General features: G+C 39.6%; 1 protein-coding gene and 1 long non-coding RNA gene across 11 annotated transcripts in view; one reads left to right on the top strand and one right to left on the bottom strand.

Moving 5' to 3' along the window:
• Positions 1 to 7437, top strand: part of BANK1 (B cell scaffold protein with ankyrin repeats 1) — a 132183-nt gene extending 124746 nt beyond the window's left edge. For 6 of the 8 annotated variants that reach the window (XM_085579031.1, XM_077782960.2, XM_085579030.1 and 3 more), the window contains 3 exons: positions 286 to 349; positions 4853 to 4902; positions 6824 to 7437. In XM_085579031.1, the coding sequence (XP_085435157.1) occupies positions 286 to 349; positions 4853 to 4863 (75 nt within the window). In that variant the 3' untranslated portion in view covers positions 4864 to 4902; positions 6824 to 7437. Of the gene's footprint in view, positions 1 to 285; positions 350 to 4852; positions 4903 to 6800 lie in introns of all 8 variants that reach the window. The other 2 variants (XM_085579027.1, XM_085579028.1) reach the window with 2 other exon arrangements.
• Positions 1948 to 16505, bottom strand: LOC110471149 (uncharacterized). Of its 3 annotated transcripts, none has more exons than XR_014955176.1 (6): positions 10211 to 16505; positions 8454 to 9495; positions 6818 to 6972; positions 4560 to 6707; positions 4326 to 4428; positions 1948 to 2091 (listed from the first exon to the last, which is right to left on the bottom strand). It is a non-coding gene; the product is annotated as an uncharacterized LOC110471149 (long non-coding RNA). The 3 variants fall into 3 exon arrangements; XR_014955177.1 differs by having other exon boundaries at positions 8454 to 8668; XR_014955175.1 differs by having other exon boundaries at positions 8454 to 8623.
• Positions 16506 to 16598: the final 93 nt, after the last annotated feature.

Here is a 16598-nt window from a genome sequence, read left to right as displayed (position 1 = left end):
ACCCACAACCAAACAGAAAAGAATACCCAAGACTGTGATCCAATGCCAGAATAATTTTAACTTACTGCTGGCAGGGATAACTCCACAAGAGTCTTAGGTAAAAATCTTAAACTTAGCATTATAAGCATTTTTCAGTCTTTTAAAACTTCTTTCCAGGAGAGAGATGCTTGATGTTCAGAATGCTAAAGAATTCAGCTTTTTATAGTGTCTTACTATTTCTACAGTAAATTTCCATTATTGATTTCTGCTGCTGGTTTTATGCTTTTTTTTTTTTTTTACTTAAAGGAAACAGTTCATCACCTGAGAGACACCACTGTCAGAAACAGACAAGAAAATGAAAACCTGGATGGTAAGTTCTGCTTTTTCTGCCTTAAGGACCCTGAACAACTGTAAGTGTTGTGCAGAGGTCTGATCCAAACCCTTTTGGATCGGGCATTGAATTTGTAATGAACATTTTCTGTATCTGACCACATTTATTTTAGCATAATCAAGCTTTCAGCAGTGTCAAGATTTCATCCCAAAGATGAACTCACTGTGAGTTAATGGGGCAGAAAATTTACCAAGTCTCTGTGGCTCAGCTTTTCTGTAGCCTATTTCCTACTGCATCATCAGAATTTGGGTAGATGGCTTCTTTACAACAATTTGCTTGATTACTTCAATATTTTATTTGTAAATCAGCCATCAATTTTCAAATTTTTTATGAACTTTCTACTGCTATAGCAGTTTTTGTGAGTATTATGGTCATTATTTAAAACCATACCATTGGTGATTTAAGATGTTTTTTTCCCTTCTGGGAGAAGAAAGGGATTTTTGGGGTTGCCCTGTGCAGGGCCAGGAGCCAGACTATGATGATTGTTGGTGCCTTCCAACTCAGAATATTTTAAGATTCTTTGTGTTTGAATGTCATCTACAATAGTATAAAGCATCTGTTTTTTCTGCAAGTAGTTTTCTCTTGCTGTAACATAAAGAGTCTGTTAGAGGATATTGGTTTTAGGCCTTTCATTTCTGTAGACTTCAGTACATATGCTGAAAGGAAAACTGGTTTTTTTTCACATTGGACTTAGTACCATTTGTATATCTCTATTTAAAATTATCACCTAAATGCATTAGTTCCTTACTGCAAGGGAAAATGCACAGTACTGCTTTCATTATTCTTTTAGGCTGCATTGTATTTATGTGAACTTGTGAGGTACTATAATTAATTAAGGGAAATTCCTGCTGGCCCAGTAGCAGCTTTGCAGTCCAGATATTTCAGCTTTAATATCCTCTGCGGCTGATAGGGAGGCATTGTCCTGAGCAAAACCTTCACAAGGTGCTCAGAGCCTGAGGGCTTGGGTTCACTGCAGCTTATAAGAAGACAAGGGTGACTTTTGGGAAGTATTTGTCTGTAGGGTTTCATTTTAAAGCCACAGCAGCAGTCCTGCCTCTGTAGCTGTCCTGCTTCTCCAGAGTTCATTATTGAATCATACCAGAAGAAATGTAGTATCAAACCAGAATTGTTAATTTTGTGAAATTATCCAGTAACTCAGATAATGATCACTATATTCCCTTCTGATCCTAACCTCACTGCCCTCTCTTACACTGTCATAGAGTCTGTGATGCATATAAATCAGCAGCTTTGCACTGCAGAAAATAAGAGGGAAGAATCATTATAGTCTGTGTCCAGCAACAGAAATCAAATATTTCAATGCTTGAAAAAAAGGACTTCTTCTAGAACTGAAGGCATATCAATGGCAAGAGTAAACAAGGATTGCAGAGGGAGGATATCTATGTCCGGACATAAGTTCTATGAAACAAAAATGACAACCACCTTCTCTTCTCCTTTGAAGCTCCTAAGGAAAGCAGACTAGAGAACATTCATTTGAGAGACACTTTGTTTCACATGTCATTTAGTAAAGTGCTGTGTGTGAATGTCAGCAGTCCTCAGATTTATTCAAAGAATAAATGTATATACAGACTCTCCCTGCTGTACCTTTGAAAACATGGCCCTCCTTCTCTGCACTCCATGTTTGAAATCAGGATTTGAATAGTCTTTTTCATAGACAGTTTTTGACGTCTTGATTGAGGATTTAAAGAGATCACATCCGAAGTCTGTCAGAAAAGGAATTTGATTTTATTTTAATGAGAAAGGAAAATATCTCCTAGAAATTACTATGGAACATAATTTTTAGTTTCTTGATAAGTTTGATCTTGCTTCCACCATAATGAAGTTAATAATGAGAGTGGCACTCATTTCAGTCTTCCATTATGACATTTGATGCTATCTCAAAGTTCACGTCTCATTTTGTAACAGTTTAGTATAGGACTGAATAATACCCTGCAACTGCAAAGCAAAAGGTTCTGCCACTCTACAAAACCCTGTTTTAAGAACAACTAAATAAGGCCTAGGGATGTAGAATGTTCATTTGTAGAAAGTACAGGCAGGGACAATTCTTTAGCTCAATATTCTATAATAAATACCTGGTCTGACATGTAGACATTGATAGTATCATTTTTTTCCCCCAAGATGTTAGCCCACAGACCAAAACCAACAAAAACAAATACCACAAATAAACTTTCAGGAAAACAGAAAATTTGTGGACAAAAGCTCCACTTTTAAATCTGAGTAGCCCAGATTTTTCAGGGTGCAACATCAAAGCAGTAAACTAGAAGGAGCCTATTGCCCATGGGAAACTTTATCTTTGAGCAAGGCTACTTAAGCTTAGGCAAGGCTGGAGAGTTTTGGGTTTGTGCGTGTCCAGCAAAAGAACAAATGGCAGCAGCTGAGACAATATTTAGTCAAGAATTATTAGACAAGTTTCCTTTAAAGTCTTAAAAAACAATACAGCTTTCACGTGCATCCCACGGCTTTACTTCCTAGCACATGGGAATATTTAAAAACCTGTGTGATGCCTACCTACACCACTGGGTATTTGAAATACCTATGTGAATCTCATTTAGCTGTTTCATGGAATTTCAAAATCTGCCTACTATTGCAGTTACATTATGGCACCTTGTGTGTCACATCCCACAGATTTAGTCATCCAGCCCCTAAAAATATGCACAAGCTTGCAGAAACTACATAAGATGCTTTGAGTTGTTTGTAGTTAGCTATCCCCTCACAGCTAATCTCTGTAGAACCTCAAACTTGTTTGCTAGGGAGGGAAGTGCCAGGTCCCATCAGAACTGGGAATGACTGATGCTCTGTTCTCCAGGCTTGGCATAGCAGCAAGAACTGAGTATTGGGTGTCCCTGCTTCATTGCTGGGTAATGAGCAAGACAGAGACCACAGAGGACAATCTATAACTCAGCTGGACTTCAGGAGACAAATACTGCATTAAGCAAATGTTAAGCTTGATTTATTATTATTGGTGGCGGTGTTAGTACAACTGTTATTATTTCAATGCCAACAACTTATATAATGGTTGATGGTAGGTCTTGGAAAAAATGTTAGATGTTTTAGTAGTCCTCCAATGACAAATATACCCATGGGATAAATGAGCAATTCAGTCTTTGTTTCATCTGTTCAGTCTTGGCCTCCCTGGCAAGACTGGCAAGGTAAGTGGTCTGCTGTGGAGAGGTCAAAGCTTTTTCCACAGGCTACTCAACTGCAAGCATTTATTTCTTAGCTGTTAAAACCAGTAGTACTGACACTAAAAATGGCCTTCCTATCAAGAAGGGCAACATTACTAGCTTTTGCTGTAGACATTTTAATACTGACTAGTTCCTGTAAGGTCCTATAAGTAGCCAGATAATCCACTGCAGTAAAGGCATCCTCCACAGAATTTCTTCTGCCACATTTTGATTTCCAAATCTGTAGATGCCCAGCTTGCTGCCAAAGACCAAATCTCTTTCCCATCTTGATCAAAAAAACACCCAGAAGAGCACTATGCACATTCTACAAACTGGCAGGTTATTGATTACATTTGCTATCCAAAATGTCTGGCTTTATTCCCCAGCCCTCATCAGTGCCTTGTTTTTAGTCCAAGTTGTTAACAGATTGCTTATTCATCAGTTGATGCCTCTCCAGCTTGTAGGTTGTGTCTAAGTAGATTTCCCTGAAAACTAAAAAAACACCCCTTATTTTTGAGCACAACCACCAATTTCTGTTGTCCCTGCTAGGTCAACAAGAAGATGACCAAAAGAAGGACCTGATTTTGGCATTTGGATTCACAGGCACTAAAATTTCTTCAGTCAACTTAGCGAAGTTGAAATAACATGAGATCATGAAGCACATACAAATTTTTCTATGTTTGGATAGTGAGAAAGTCGTATAAAAGCTGTTTTTTTTCCTTCATGGCTTCAAAAGTGCTTCAGTCAGGACTTCTAGTCTTGAAAATACTTACTTGTTGGTAGTTTACAATACTGTCCATTGGACTCGTGAAGGAACATCTTTAGCCTGGCTTATTTCCAATTTCTTGAGCTTCACATAATGCTCAAAGTTTAAATCTAGAAAATGAAAAAAAAAAAAAAACAGTTTCTTGCCAATTTGTCACCAAGTCAGGTCTTCATGAGGCAAACTCACAGTCCCACTGCTGACAGGATTTCATCAAGACAATTAATATCCATGCATCTCTCACCTCTCCTAATTGTCACCAAGAGTGACCAGCCTTGCTGGTGGGAGTAAGATTTGCATCAAATCCACATCATGTCATTCTCCCACACAACAGCTGCTTATTTCTGTGAGTGTCTCTTGCTCCCCTGCTCCCGGGGACATGTGCTGTCTTCCTATTTGAAGTAAAGCACATAAAAAGTAAAGCACATAAACACATTGTAGGAATGTGTTTTCTGAATTATTCAGCTTTGAAAGATATTTTGCACAAGCCTAGCTTATTGATTTAAATTATTATTGATTGCATCTTTTTCTTTTTAGTCTGCAACTAGGAGCCTCACAGATAAGGAACAAATGCCTAATTACCCAAGGTAAGAGCGGGTGTGTGCATGTGGGTGCACACATACACACACACACACACAAACACTTGTTGAGGTACTTTCCATCAGAGTGCATTTGTGTAACAGGAGGATGGAAGTTCATCTGAGACACAGGCTCTCCTTTCACAAGATAAACCATTAACATCACACAGTCTGGTTTGCACTAGAGCTTCTTTTTTATCAGCTATCAACCTATTCTTGTTTAGTGCAGGGCAGATTAGGAAGCAGTGAGGCACTGAGCTCACCTCTGGGTGCAGCTGAAGAGAGTTCCTGCCAATTATTGCCACTAAGGCAGGGTATGCATGTAAAAGCTGTATCAAAATCAAGTCCTACATCCTGATTTCACAAGCAGTATCAAACATATTGAAAAAAGTTGAAAACTATAGATACAACGATGTGTTCAGACTAAACACAAGACCAATGGTCATTTGAGTGCTGGGAAGCTTAGAGGTGATGATGCTATCTCCATAAACAGTAGAATTTTCCAATGGTTGTGCTAATGAGTTTCTTGGGTTTGGGGCATCTAATGACCTCTGTAATAGTTGGGGGGTTTAATTATTACTATCTGCTACCTCTGTGCTTCCATTTGTATCTCATTATATTACTATTATATTAACATATTTTATAGCATTAATATTTTTGTTATTATTATGTAATATTATTAATATTATGAAGTAATATTAGTTCACAGTAGCAAACTGATGCAGTTTATTCCTGAAGACAACTGAATTTTTAAAGGCTTTGTTAGCTAAGTTACTGTGATTCAGTTTGCCTCTCCAGCTTTCCCAATGAGGGGAGTGCAGTGTGGTGCTGTTGTTCTATTTTTGAACCGAAACATGGATTCTCTTCAGTGGGGTCTCTTCTACCACCCTGCTCTCATGCAAAGGAGAGGGAAGTTGCTTCTTGCAAGAACTGTGTGTCCATGTCTCATTTCTGGAGCCAACTGCTCACCTGCTCACTGCAGTGCAGTGTCCACACTACCATGAAACAATAAGTACCTCCTCTGCTGCTGTTTATCCTCTGAATCACTTCTTCACCTCCTCCTTTTCAAAAGTTCTCATAAGAACAAAAAAAAAAAAAAAAAGTCTTATGACCTGAGCTGAAAATGAGAAATTATTGCTTCTTCTTCAAGAGGCAGCTTAACTCCTACATGGGCATTCCTAACAGAGCTGTTTCCTTGAGTGGAGATGAAGTCACCTACACTTAATGAGTAAAAATTCTTTGAATTTTACAGGCTCTGAGGCTGGAGAAAACTATTACAAAAAACTGGGTAATATGAGAGATGCTTATAAATTCCACATTGCTAAAGTGAGATGAATCATGCAAGAGGAGAAGGGAATTACCTCTGGGATCAGAATAGGTGATTTCTGACACTTTAAGAAAATAATTACGTGGGAGAGAGGTGAAGCAGATGTAGGAGAACTTGCAAATACAATTCATCCAGAACATTCAATAAATTCTGTTTGTGAATTAATCCTCATCAAACTGCAAGGTTCTCCTCCTCTGCAAACTATGGCCTCTCCATAGTTTTCTTGCTGTTTTCTGTCTTCAGACTGGGTGAAAGAAACCACTTCTTTTTTTAAGACTAATTTCAGGGAGATTTTTGAATGTTTGACTGTTACAAAAAAATTGCAGATAAACATTCAAGACCTACCTTTCTATTGCTCATGTTTTAACTCTCCAGACAGTTGAGTTTTCAACTCCAATGCAAAGTTCTTAGCTAACTTAGCTAAGAATCACATTTTCCTTACACAAGGTGGGAGGAGGATAAGGGAATTTATATTCAGCTGGGGGACCTGAAGGAACAGAATGGTTTTTATTCTCTCATACTTATTTCAACAAATACACTTTGATCTTATTCTAAACAAACCTGACCTTTTGAATAACAGGCATTTTTCATCATTACCTGCAGTGTGACTCTCCAGCAAGCTGCACATCAGATTCCTCCTCTTGGCATCCCACACATGTTCCAGCCTCAGGCTCCAGCCCATCCTGTTGAGACACCGCTGTGGGATCCTTGCTGCACTTCCAGTGCCTCGGATCCTCTTGCCAGGGCCTGCTCTGGAAGAAGATCAGTATCATTAAAGCAAATTAATAAGGTTTCTTGTAAAGTCATCACTGAATTTTACACCTTTCTCTTTGCTTTTTCTTCTTCCAAGATGACAGCTGACAATTTATATAAAGATGTATTGCGTGCTTTGGTTAATAATTTTTGAAGTCATTTCAGTTTTTCCATTATGCTTCATAAGTTGTTTAAGAGTAGATTTTATGCACAAAAGAGGAAGATTGTAAAAGCCTGTAAAGATTAAGTGAAAGTAAATAAAATCTAGCTTTTACTTTTTGTTGAAACATTTTTATACTAACTCTGTGTAAAAATTTGTGTTTCCTAAGAGTAATTGTATTTCATCAACAGTTTAAATAATTGTACTCACATTAAAGCTAATTTCTTAAGCCAAACTATGTAAATCAGTACTAATTACCTACTAATGCATTAAAGTGATTCCAAGAATTTGGTTTACAAGGAAATTGTGTTTTATTTAGTAAGTTGACTAAGGTAATTTATATCCAGAACAAAACCAAATTGCTTTCTACTGCATTAACATAGCAACAGTAAAGGAATAAATATGGTTAATGGGTATGATGGTCTGCATTCCCATAGTATTATTCTACAAAATTTATGTGAGCATGTGATGATACAAGAGTATGCAAGATGATTTGCCCTATTTCATGGATAAAAACAAGAAAAAATCTCCTTAATATAAATACATTTTCCTCCTGAACCATATTTTAAAGTGACACCCAAATTTGGAAGAGGATAGTGGATTTGAAGTTCAAGCCCTCAGGGCTCCTATTATTTTTCCAATCGCAATAAATTATTGTGCCAAGTGAACTATTAGGAGTAAAAATAAGCCAAAAAGACAGTGTTCAAATTTTAAAATAATGACAGAATCTCAAAAGCATATAGATTTAGACTAATTAAAAATCTGTTTTCTATTTTAAAAGGGTTGATTAAACATTTTCAGTAAATTATCCATTCTCTGGGGAAAACCTGCATTTCTGTTAGAAATATTCCCAACAAATACTGCAGATGTATTGCTGTGAAGTCATAAATATTAAGTGAGTGCTGTGTTAGTGTGGCAACATAGCTTTGTGTACCATACAAAGCTATTTGAACCACAGCAAAAGCCCTGAAAATTGCAATGTATTCCAGAGCTGGAAATGCAGTCAGTGTCTGTGAGCTGAGGGCCATGAGGCTCTCAGGTGTTATAGGGGGGAGGCTGGGATGTTCTAGGACTTACCTGGCTACATGGAAATGGGAGTGGGGAGAATTATTTGGAAATCTAAATTAATATAAGCTGTTATTTCCCTCTTAAGAGGGCCTTCTTTCCCTCCTCAATAATACTTATATATATATAATATATAGTATTTGTTTTCTTATAAACCTAGCTAATCAGTGTATCCTCTGGCAAGCATTCCTGAGTTGACAACATGTAGATGGAGAAGTAAATACAAAAAAATGAAAAGGTTCTTCATATTGGTACCTGCTGTCTTTTCTGCCATTTGTTGCTTGTTTCTGTAGCAAAGGAGATGAAGGGGCCTTTCCTGGGAAGGAATCAGTCTTCCCAAACCTCCAGGCAGGATCTGGATGCTCTCTGTGCTACCAAGGGAGAGGCTGTGGCCCAGTGGCTCCTGTGCTCCAGTGAGAGGGCACCTGGGCAATGCAGAGAGTTGTGGTCCATGGTAAAAAACTACAAAACTGGAAATTTGCAAAAATAAAGCACAGGCATTTCCATCAAGGAAACAGTATGGTTTTTCCTGGGGAAAAAACAGAGTGTAACAATACAGCAACACTGCCAAACACACAAAACAAAGTAGAAGGACATAGAAGTTCACTCTGTGTGCATATGTGTATTTGCATCTCCAATGTGACATTCCACAGTTTCTAGCCCAGGAGAATTTAGGATTACCCATAGCAGAGCAACTCCTGTTCTCTGCTTCTGCTGCTTCATCCAAGCCCTGCTCTAAGCATCTCAAGTAGGGCAGCACCATCATTAAGTTTTGGGCAGCCCTGTTTTACAAAAAGCAAGAGTATTTTCAGCTCTACTACGGAGTGCACTGCAGTCTCAGAAGGATGCAAGACACAGGAAGACATACGGTTGTGACTTTAATGAAGAACTTCTGCTGCACCACAGATTTGCTTGGTTCATCACTCTAGTCTCCTCTGACTCTTGATATAATGTAGAACTTCAAAAACCCAAACCAAACAAATTGCACCCCACCAAAGCCCATATCATCTCTTGCCACTCTACAAAATCTTCATGAGAAACTGCGTGTCATCCATAAAAATGTGATTTCTATGGTACTAAATTCCACAATGGCTAAGCAACAAGTTGAAAACAGGGCTTTTTGTTCATTTGGGTTTTGTTTATACACACAGATTTCCCACCCACCCATACTTTGAGGCAGCCAGCCAAGACCCAGAGGAGAAATTAAGGGATGGATTCCTTTTTTTTTCCTTCTCCAAAGGGAATTTCTTCATCTCAGCATAATTATGTTCAAGTTACAAGTAAAATCATTATACTCCTGCAAAAAAAAAAAAAAATAGCATCTGTTCCCCACCCCTCTCATATTCAATACTCAGTCTGTTTTCTTCTGCAGGATTTCCATACATTTCCTCAAGGTGTGCCACTGAACTTCAGGCATGTTTCTAAACAGACATTCCAACACAAAGAAGTCCTGAAGTTTTGCTAACCAATGTGCTTCACTAACAGGGAGCATCAGCAACTGCCTGTTAGGCAGTGCATGAATGATTAAGTAAATCATAGGAGCCTGAGAGCCTAACTGAGGCAAGATCCCTGTTGTAGGCGCTCTAAAATATTAGTTTCATTTATAAAATATCAGTTTCATTTCATTAGTAAGCTAGAAGAGTCAGTAGCCAACCCATCAGCAATGATACCAGCTGGCAACATGTATTCTATTAAATTTGAACCAATAACTCATTGAAAAAGAAATCCTTTTAAGACAGTGACATCCAAGAGAAAGAAAAACAATGCAGAGAGATCCGCAGTGACTGCAGTTATCATTTGATCTGCCAGGAGCCACATTACAGGAGAGGTTTCAGTGAGTCAGCAGTGCTCAAAGACTGCCCGCTTTTGCTGGGGTAACTCTCCTTCTGAATGCAACCTGTCATCCATGAGGGGTGGCACGGCCTTGCTGGATGTTCACCCTATAAAAAATACTCATAGCATTTCAACATCAGTGTAACATGCAGCAGACAGAATAAATAATCAAGTCCTACCTTCATTTTACTAAAGTAGCTATATTCTGTGCAGGAATGTAAACAGTGCTGAAGATGAATTTCAGTCTTCACAGGAAACATCTACTGTGAGAAGAGCAAGAGCAAAATGACAAGAGTTGTCCTGACAGTGCTCGAGGGGGTGTGAATAACAAAGAGGAGGCAGAGCCATGGAGACTGACTGCTCATCCCCTTCATTTACTGTAAGCAACTTTCTTCCTGACAAACTTCAGAGTCATAATTCAGTAATGCTGGAGTGAGTCATGCCAGAAATAGGCCCCAAGACAAGCCATCAACAAGCAAGGTGGAGGGATAGACTCAGCCACTCTAGACACACTGGGACACAGTAGCTGAAATTAAGAACTGCATCAAGAGAGCAGGAAAGAGTTTAATGGAGGCAGAAAGTGGTCCCAGGGAAGCAGCAGTCAGTTTATGCCAGACTCCTAGTACAAGAAATCAGAAGATGCATACCAGCAGCACTGTCAATTCTCTACAGTAATTTCAAAGGCTTGGATCGGCCTCTTCTTGCAGGGAAAAAAAAAAAAAAAACAGGAATAAAGCACTCAGGTCTCAGCTCACTTGTGCAAAGACCTTCCGCACACACAGAGAGTAGGGATCCCACAGAGGTGACGGATCCATTGAGGCTGCCTAAGCTGTAAAAAATACACACATAAGTTACAATTGTTTGCAGATGCAAGTGACATACTATACTAAAATGTTCTCCAGAAAAAGCTTAATGTTAACCATCCATACAGAGAATGCACCTAGTCTGGTTTAAAAATACAAAAAGCGGCATTTTTAATCAGTCAGCATTAAGGTTTATCAATTGTAATGCTAAAATACCTCATTATGAATCAGTGTTCTCGATCCTGGCAGAAGACAGGCCAAAAGATTTCACCCCAGGCCACTAACATAGGAGGCTTCGTTGGGTTACAGCAACTCTTCAGAAAGTAACTCTGGATCCAGTGCACTTCAATTATCTGAAGGACTTTTTCCTAGTGTGGATTTGGGTAATTCAGTCACCTTGTCTGGTGCTTGCAATACCTTTCTTTGTTAGACTAAGTGCTGTTATCAGAAGTCCTTTCATACAAAGATATTTATAGATAAAGAAGAAAACCCCCCAAACTTAAATGGAGATCACAAAGCAGACTTGTTAAACTTTGCTGTCATTTTTGAGGTTATCATAAGCAGTTCTACCTGCAAGGCATGGGCTGGCACAGGCCTTTGCTGTTTATTACACCACAGGAACACCCACGTGGCCTCAGGCTGCAGGTGAGGATCCCACAGACATAATATAGATTATATACAGCCTAGATTTCAGTCACACTCAGAAAATGAGTCAGGCACCACAAGGCAGCAGTAAGTAACTGAACATACAGCATGCCTCTCATTTTTCCATGTTAGTAGGTTTATCTGTCCTTTTCCACCCAAATCTGATCTCTGACTAGGCATCAAAATCTAGACAAAAATCTAGACATCAAATCCTAGACAAGCAAATGCCAGCAGCTGCCAGCAACCAAACACAGCCCACATCAGCTGCCATTCTCCCAAGTTATAGTTCTGGCTCACAGCACACAAGGAAGCATGGAGAGACACAAAGCAGATGGGCAGTGGGAAAGGGTTAGGCAAGGGGTAAATTACACCATTACCACAAAGGGAAGCCTTCATTTAAATTAAAACTTCCTCACAGGCAATACAGTCAAGAACTTAAATTACTTTTCTATTTTAGAGTGGATTCAGTGAATCTATAACCACAGGAAGCAACAAATAAACTTCCTGATGCTGTCTCTAGTGATCAATTACCTTTGGAGCCAAGCAATCTTCTTCACTTAAAAAAAAAAAAAAAAAAAAGAAAAAAAGAGAAAAAAAAAAAGAAAAAAAGAGAAAAAAAAAAGAAAAATTCTAAAAAGCTTTTTCCAGCCCTAGCATACTAAAAACTTTGGGTTTAATATTATTACACAATGGCACCTAGGTACCACGAACTGCAGTGCATATTTTATCTTGCTCCATTTCCACTGCCTTCTTGTTCAAGTTTCAATCTCACTCAATGGATCAGGCCCAGCAGTGATAAAAATGCTCTGGTAAGGAAGAGTGACTGAAAAGTGATGAGACCAAAACAAGTGAGAAAATTCTACTCAGCTCTACAGAGGATTCTTCTCTTCTTAATCCATCAAATGAGTTTTAAGTTGCATTTATGCCATACCTGACTCGCCTTAGTTTATTGAGAAGAGGCTGGAATTACTTTAACTCCTGTGGGAAAAAACTGAAGTATTTTTATCTTTCAGTATCAGACACCTGTGGTAATTCCAGAAACAAGAGAAAGAAAGAAGTGGTGGCATTCCTCTGCTCTGATAATTTCATTGCCTTTTCAGCATTGTCACATAATTTCTTATTTTCTCCTCCCCACCTAAAACAGAGCTTTACAAGATGTGAGCTCACTGTAAAATGAGTCTCAGGGAAAGATACACTATAACACTTCTCAGGCAGGATTATTCATTTTCTGGATATTTTTTGTTAATATTTCCTGCTACATAAGCTTGAACACTGAACTCAATTGCCATCACACAGGTTTGTGTTTCCTCAATTTTTATGGGTTTGTTTGTTTTGCTCAAGTGTCATTAACCAGATCTTGCATTCTATTTCTGACTGGTCATCTGAACACAGTTCTTATTTATTTTGCAGGCTTTACATATTAGATGTCAGATTTGTGCCTAATTGTAAGCCTTGCAAGATAAACAGGATTGCACACTGGAGGCATTTCAGAGTCAAAACACTGACTGCTTGCAAAATTAAGCTGAGATCAGGATACTTACAAAATCAGCTCCCCAGAGCATGGGTCAGCTTCCCAAAAGAGTCTTTGAGACAGCTATGCTTCTGCTGGTGCTTGAAACAGAATTACTTCCTTCAGTCCAGTACTGTAAAACACATTTTGGCCTTGTAAAACTCATAATTTAGAGTTTTTATGATACTGCCAAAGAAAAGCAGAAATTTAACCTGCACAGACTCTCTGATCGCTGTCCAACTGAAGCTGGACAAAAGCAAAGTTCTAACAAATTCTGTATTATTACAGCAAGCTCCAATTTAAACAGCAGATTTAGCAAAATACTGAAAAAAAATGGTAGTGGTGTTCCTGAGGAAGCACATGACTTGAATTGCGTGTGTAAGAATGTGATCATGGGACAGCAACAACAGGGTGAAAAGAAACTGTTTTGCCTCGAGGAGGAGACTGGTTTAGTTCACTTGCAAGGTTATTAACCTGAGCTCGCAGAGTAACCCTCAATGAAGATCTCAAGATACCTGTATTAACAGGCAGCTGACAGAAGGCATTTGAAATATGGCTCCGTTTTCCACAGAATACTAAATTAACATAAACCAAAATCAAAGGGAACAAGATTAGATAGGGTTGGAATGAGTTATGCACCACAGGAAAGCATCTAAGTGCCCTAGTTCAAAGGAAGTCACACAATAATAATGTTTGTTTCTCTCCTGCTCTACCTTGCTCAAGCGCTTACTGCATCTGTAGGAACAGCTGAGCCTAGCACGCCCTCCTCCCTCCATTCCCTCCCATCTCAGCTTGCTATATGCCTTGAGGAAGAAAAGCTGAGAGATATCCACCCACACACTTCTTACGTCTCCCTTCTGCTTGGTTTCCTTCCCAGAAGGCCAAAAAGGACATGCTTTTTCCCTGTGGCATGCCAGCCAACCCTTCTGCAGCCACACTGAAATTTCCTTTTTTATTCTTCCTTAAACTTCTGCAAGCCAGCTACAGCCAAACCACAACACAGCCCAGAGAGAAACCAGCTCAATGGTGGGAAACACACTCTTTTTTTCCCTCCCCATGAATAAGTCAGAGATAGCATCAAACTGAACAGACTAATGAAACATCCGCATATTTGTTTTGCTTCACTGACCTAATCCATTTGCTAAACACTTTGGGTTTTAGGATATCAGGAAATCCCATAGTCAGTTGCTTGCTCAGTCTCACACAGCCGAGCTCTCCTTATCTAGCAGCTTTCCATGGAGCATTAAGTTAAGCAAGACTCCCTGCACTCACCACAGAAGCTGCAGTTTATTTATTCAGGAGATTTAACTATGTTTTTAAGAACACTGGCAACCAAGGCCTTTTTCTCATTCCTAAAGGGAGCATAGAAGCAAAAATACATCCAAAACCACATTGTATTCCAAGAGCTGGGGGAGTAAAGACCCCTCCATTCTCTTCTTGCTTGTATACCTCTTTGTAAAGAACATTTTAAAGTGGTGGGTGAGCTGATTCCAAGCCTTCTCTTTCCACCCCCAGCTTTTATTGCATTTGCCTCTGTTCAATCATTCATTCATGCTCCCTCAGCCACTCGCCCACATCTATTCCTTGCTGACAGCCCAGCTGCACACACACATCCCCAGTGACAGAATGGCTTCTGTGTTCCAGTGCTGACAAAACAGGAGAAGCAGTGCAGAGAAGGCTCTGAAAGGCCTCCGGATGGACCATCCCAGGTCTGCAGCACACACAAGCAATGTGCCAGTGTTCAAGCTCACTCTTGTAAAGCCACTGAAGCAGCCCCCAGGGGACTATTTGCAAGATCAAATTGTTGCTGACTTTAGATGCAGAGGCAGCACTGTTAACCATCAAACATGGAAAGCGGTGTTTTCAAAGGAACTGAAGGCAAGTGAAATTGAAGCGCTTGAACTTGAAGAGCCCAGCCTTAATAGCCATAGAAAAGGCTAAAATCTCCCTGTTGCGGTCCCTTAGTTGGAGGTAACTCTGCTCATCTTGTCACTGGACACTACTGAAAGCATTCTTTCCCAACCCTTGGGGTATTTGTATGCATTGATAAGATCCCCTCGGTCTTCTCCAGGCTGAACAAGCCCAGCTCCCTCAGCCTTTCCTCATAAGAGATGCTCCAGTCATGTGATGCTTCAAATCTTAACCATGTGATGTTTCACATCCTAATAAAGAGTCATTACTGAAGAAATTGAATACAATAAAAATTTAGGAGAGAAAGCACTCATCTTCTACAGACACCATTAGAACTGTGACACCCAGGCATGTCAGGCCCACTCTTTAGTGTCTCATTTTTTTTAGCAGCATTTTCCCTTTTTCCCTCAGGGCTCAAGACAAGCCTGTCAAGACAAGACAGTACAGTTGTGCTTCACACAGCAAAGAATCCAGCCCACCCAGCAGTGAGCCACAAAAACAGTCCTGCAAGGTGTATTTCAAGTTCTCAGAGACCCTCCTGATGAACCTGAGCATTACCAGCACAACATGATGTATGGAATAGCAAAGGAAAGACATGATGGGGCACAGACAAGGAGCATAATAGCAGCAATGGCATAATTCCCATACTTTATCTTCATTATTTGACAGTTCACAATCTCTTCAAGATGAAATCCACAATCTTATCAGCGGATGTGCTCAGCTGATTGCAGTGACACACACTACATTAAATTCTCTAGCAACCAGAGTGTGATAGCCCTCATTGCTGCAACAGATTGAAAGTGCCATTTTAAATCTATTTGATTTTCTCAGTAGATATGGGTTTCTGATGAATCATTATGTCTCAGTGTAGCAGAGGGGATGGGTTCCAAGCCAGCTAGATAACCAGCAGTGAAAACAAGAGATTGTATAGCAACATGATATGCAAAGCATGGAAGAATAATGATCAAATGAAGGCTTTCAACCCTGAATGAATGAAAACAAGTTTCTAAATTATACAGAGCATTAAATAAGTATGCCAATTTCAAATGTGGTGAATACCTGCTAGGACTATGTAGCAACATTTACTCTCACTTTTAAAGAAATGAGGACAGAAGTGAAGGATGATGCTGTAGCTGTTCAAGCCCCAGCTGAGATTTGGGCAGCAAGGTGTTATCTGAGCACAGCAGCTACTGCTTGGAGCTTCAGTCTATTCTGGGATTGCAAGATGCCACCTGGATTTTTTCCAGGGAGGCCACAGCTAGTGTGGCTGCCACCACACTGCCACAGGTGCTTTGTCCCTGGGAGTAGCACTCTCACAAGAACCAAGAATGCTTGGCTCAGATACTCACCCCAAATCCAAGCACTCCACGTGAAGCCCAGGGGACACATCTGCCCTCTAACTTGAGTGTTTTGGCATCACAGCAGTAATTCCAGCCTTCTAAGGCATTGAACTCTGTAGGTACCGCAGGAAGGACTAAACACCCACTTGTATGGAATTAAGGATGCAACACCCACAAGCTCAGATCTCAGAAGCTGCCCATCATCAGGTCTATAGTCATTTGGAAATTCAGCCCTCTCAGGCCTCATATATATATATATATATATATATATATATATATATATATATATACACACACACACATACAGCTAGATGTCTTGCCAAGGACAGAGAGTACCAGAAAGCTTGAACCAAAAGTT

This window comes from Lonchura striata, chromosome 4, assembly GCF_050655825.1.
Source record: "Lonchura striata isolate lonStrDom1 chromosome 4, ASM5065582v1, whole genome shotgun sequence".
NCBI classification, from domain to species: domain Eukaryota; kingdom Metazoa; phylum Chordata; class Aves; order Passeriformes; family Estrildidae; genus Lonchura; species Lonchura striata.
The sequence above is the reverse complement of the archived record's forward strand: the minus strand, read 5'-3'. Positions and strand labels throughout refer to the sequence as shown.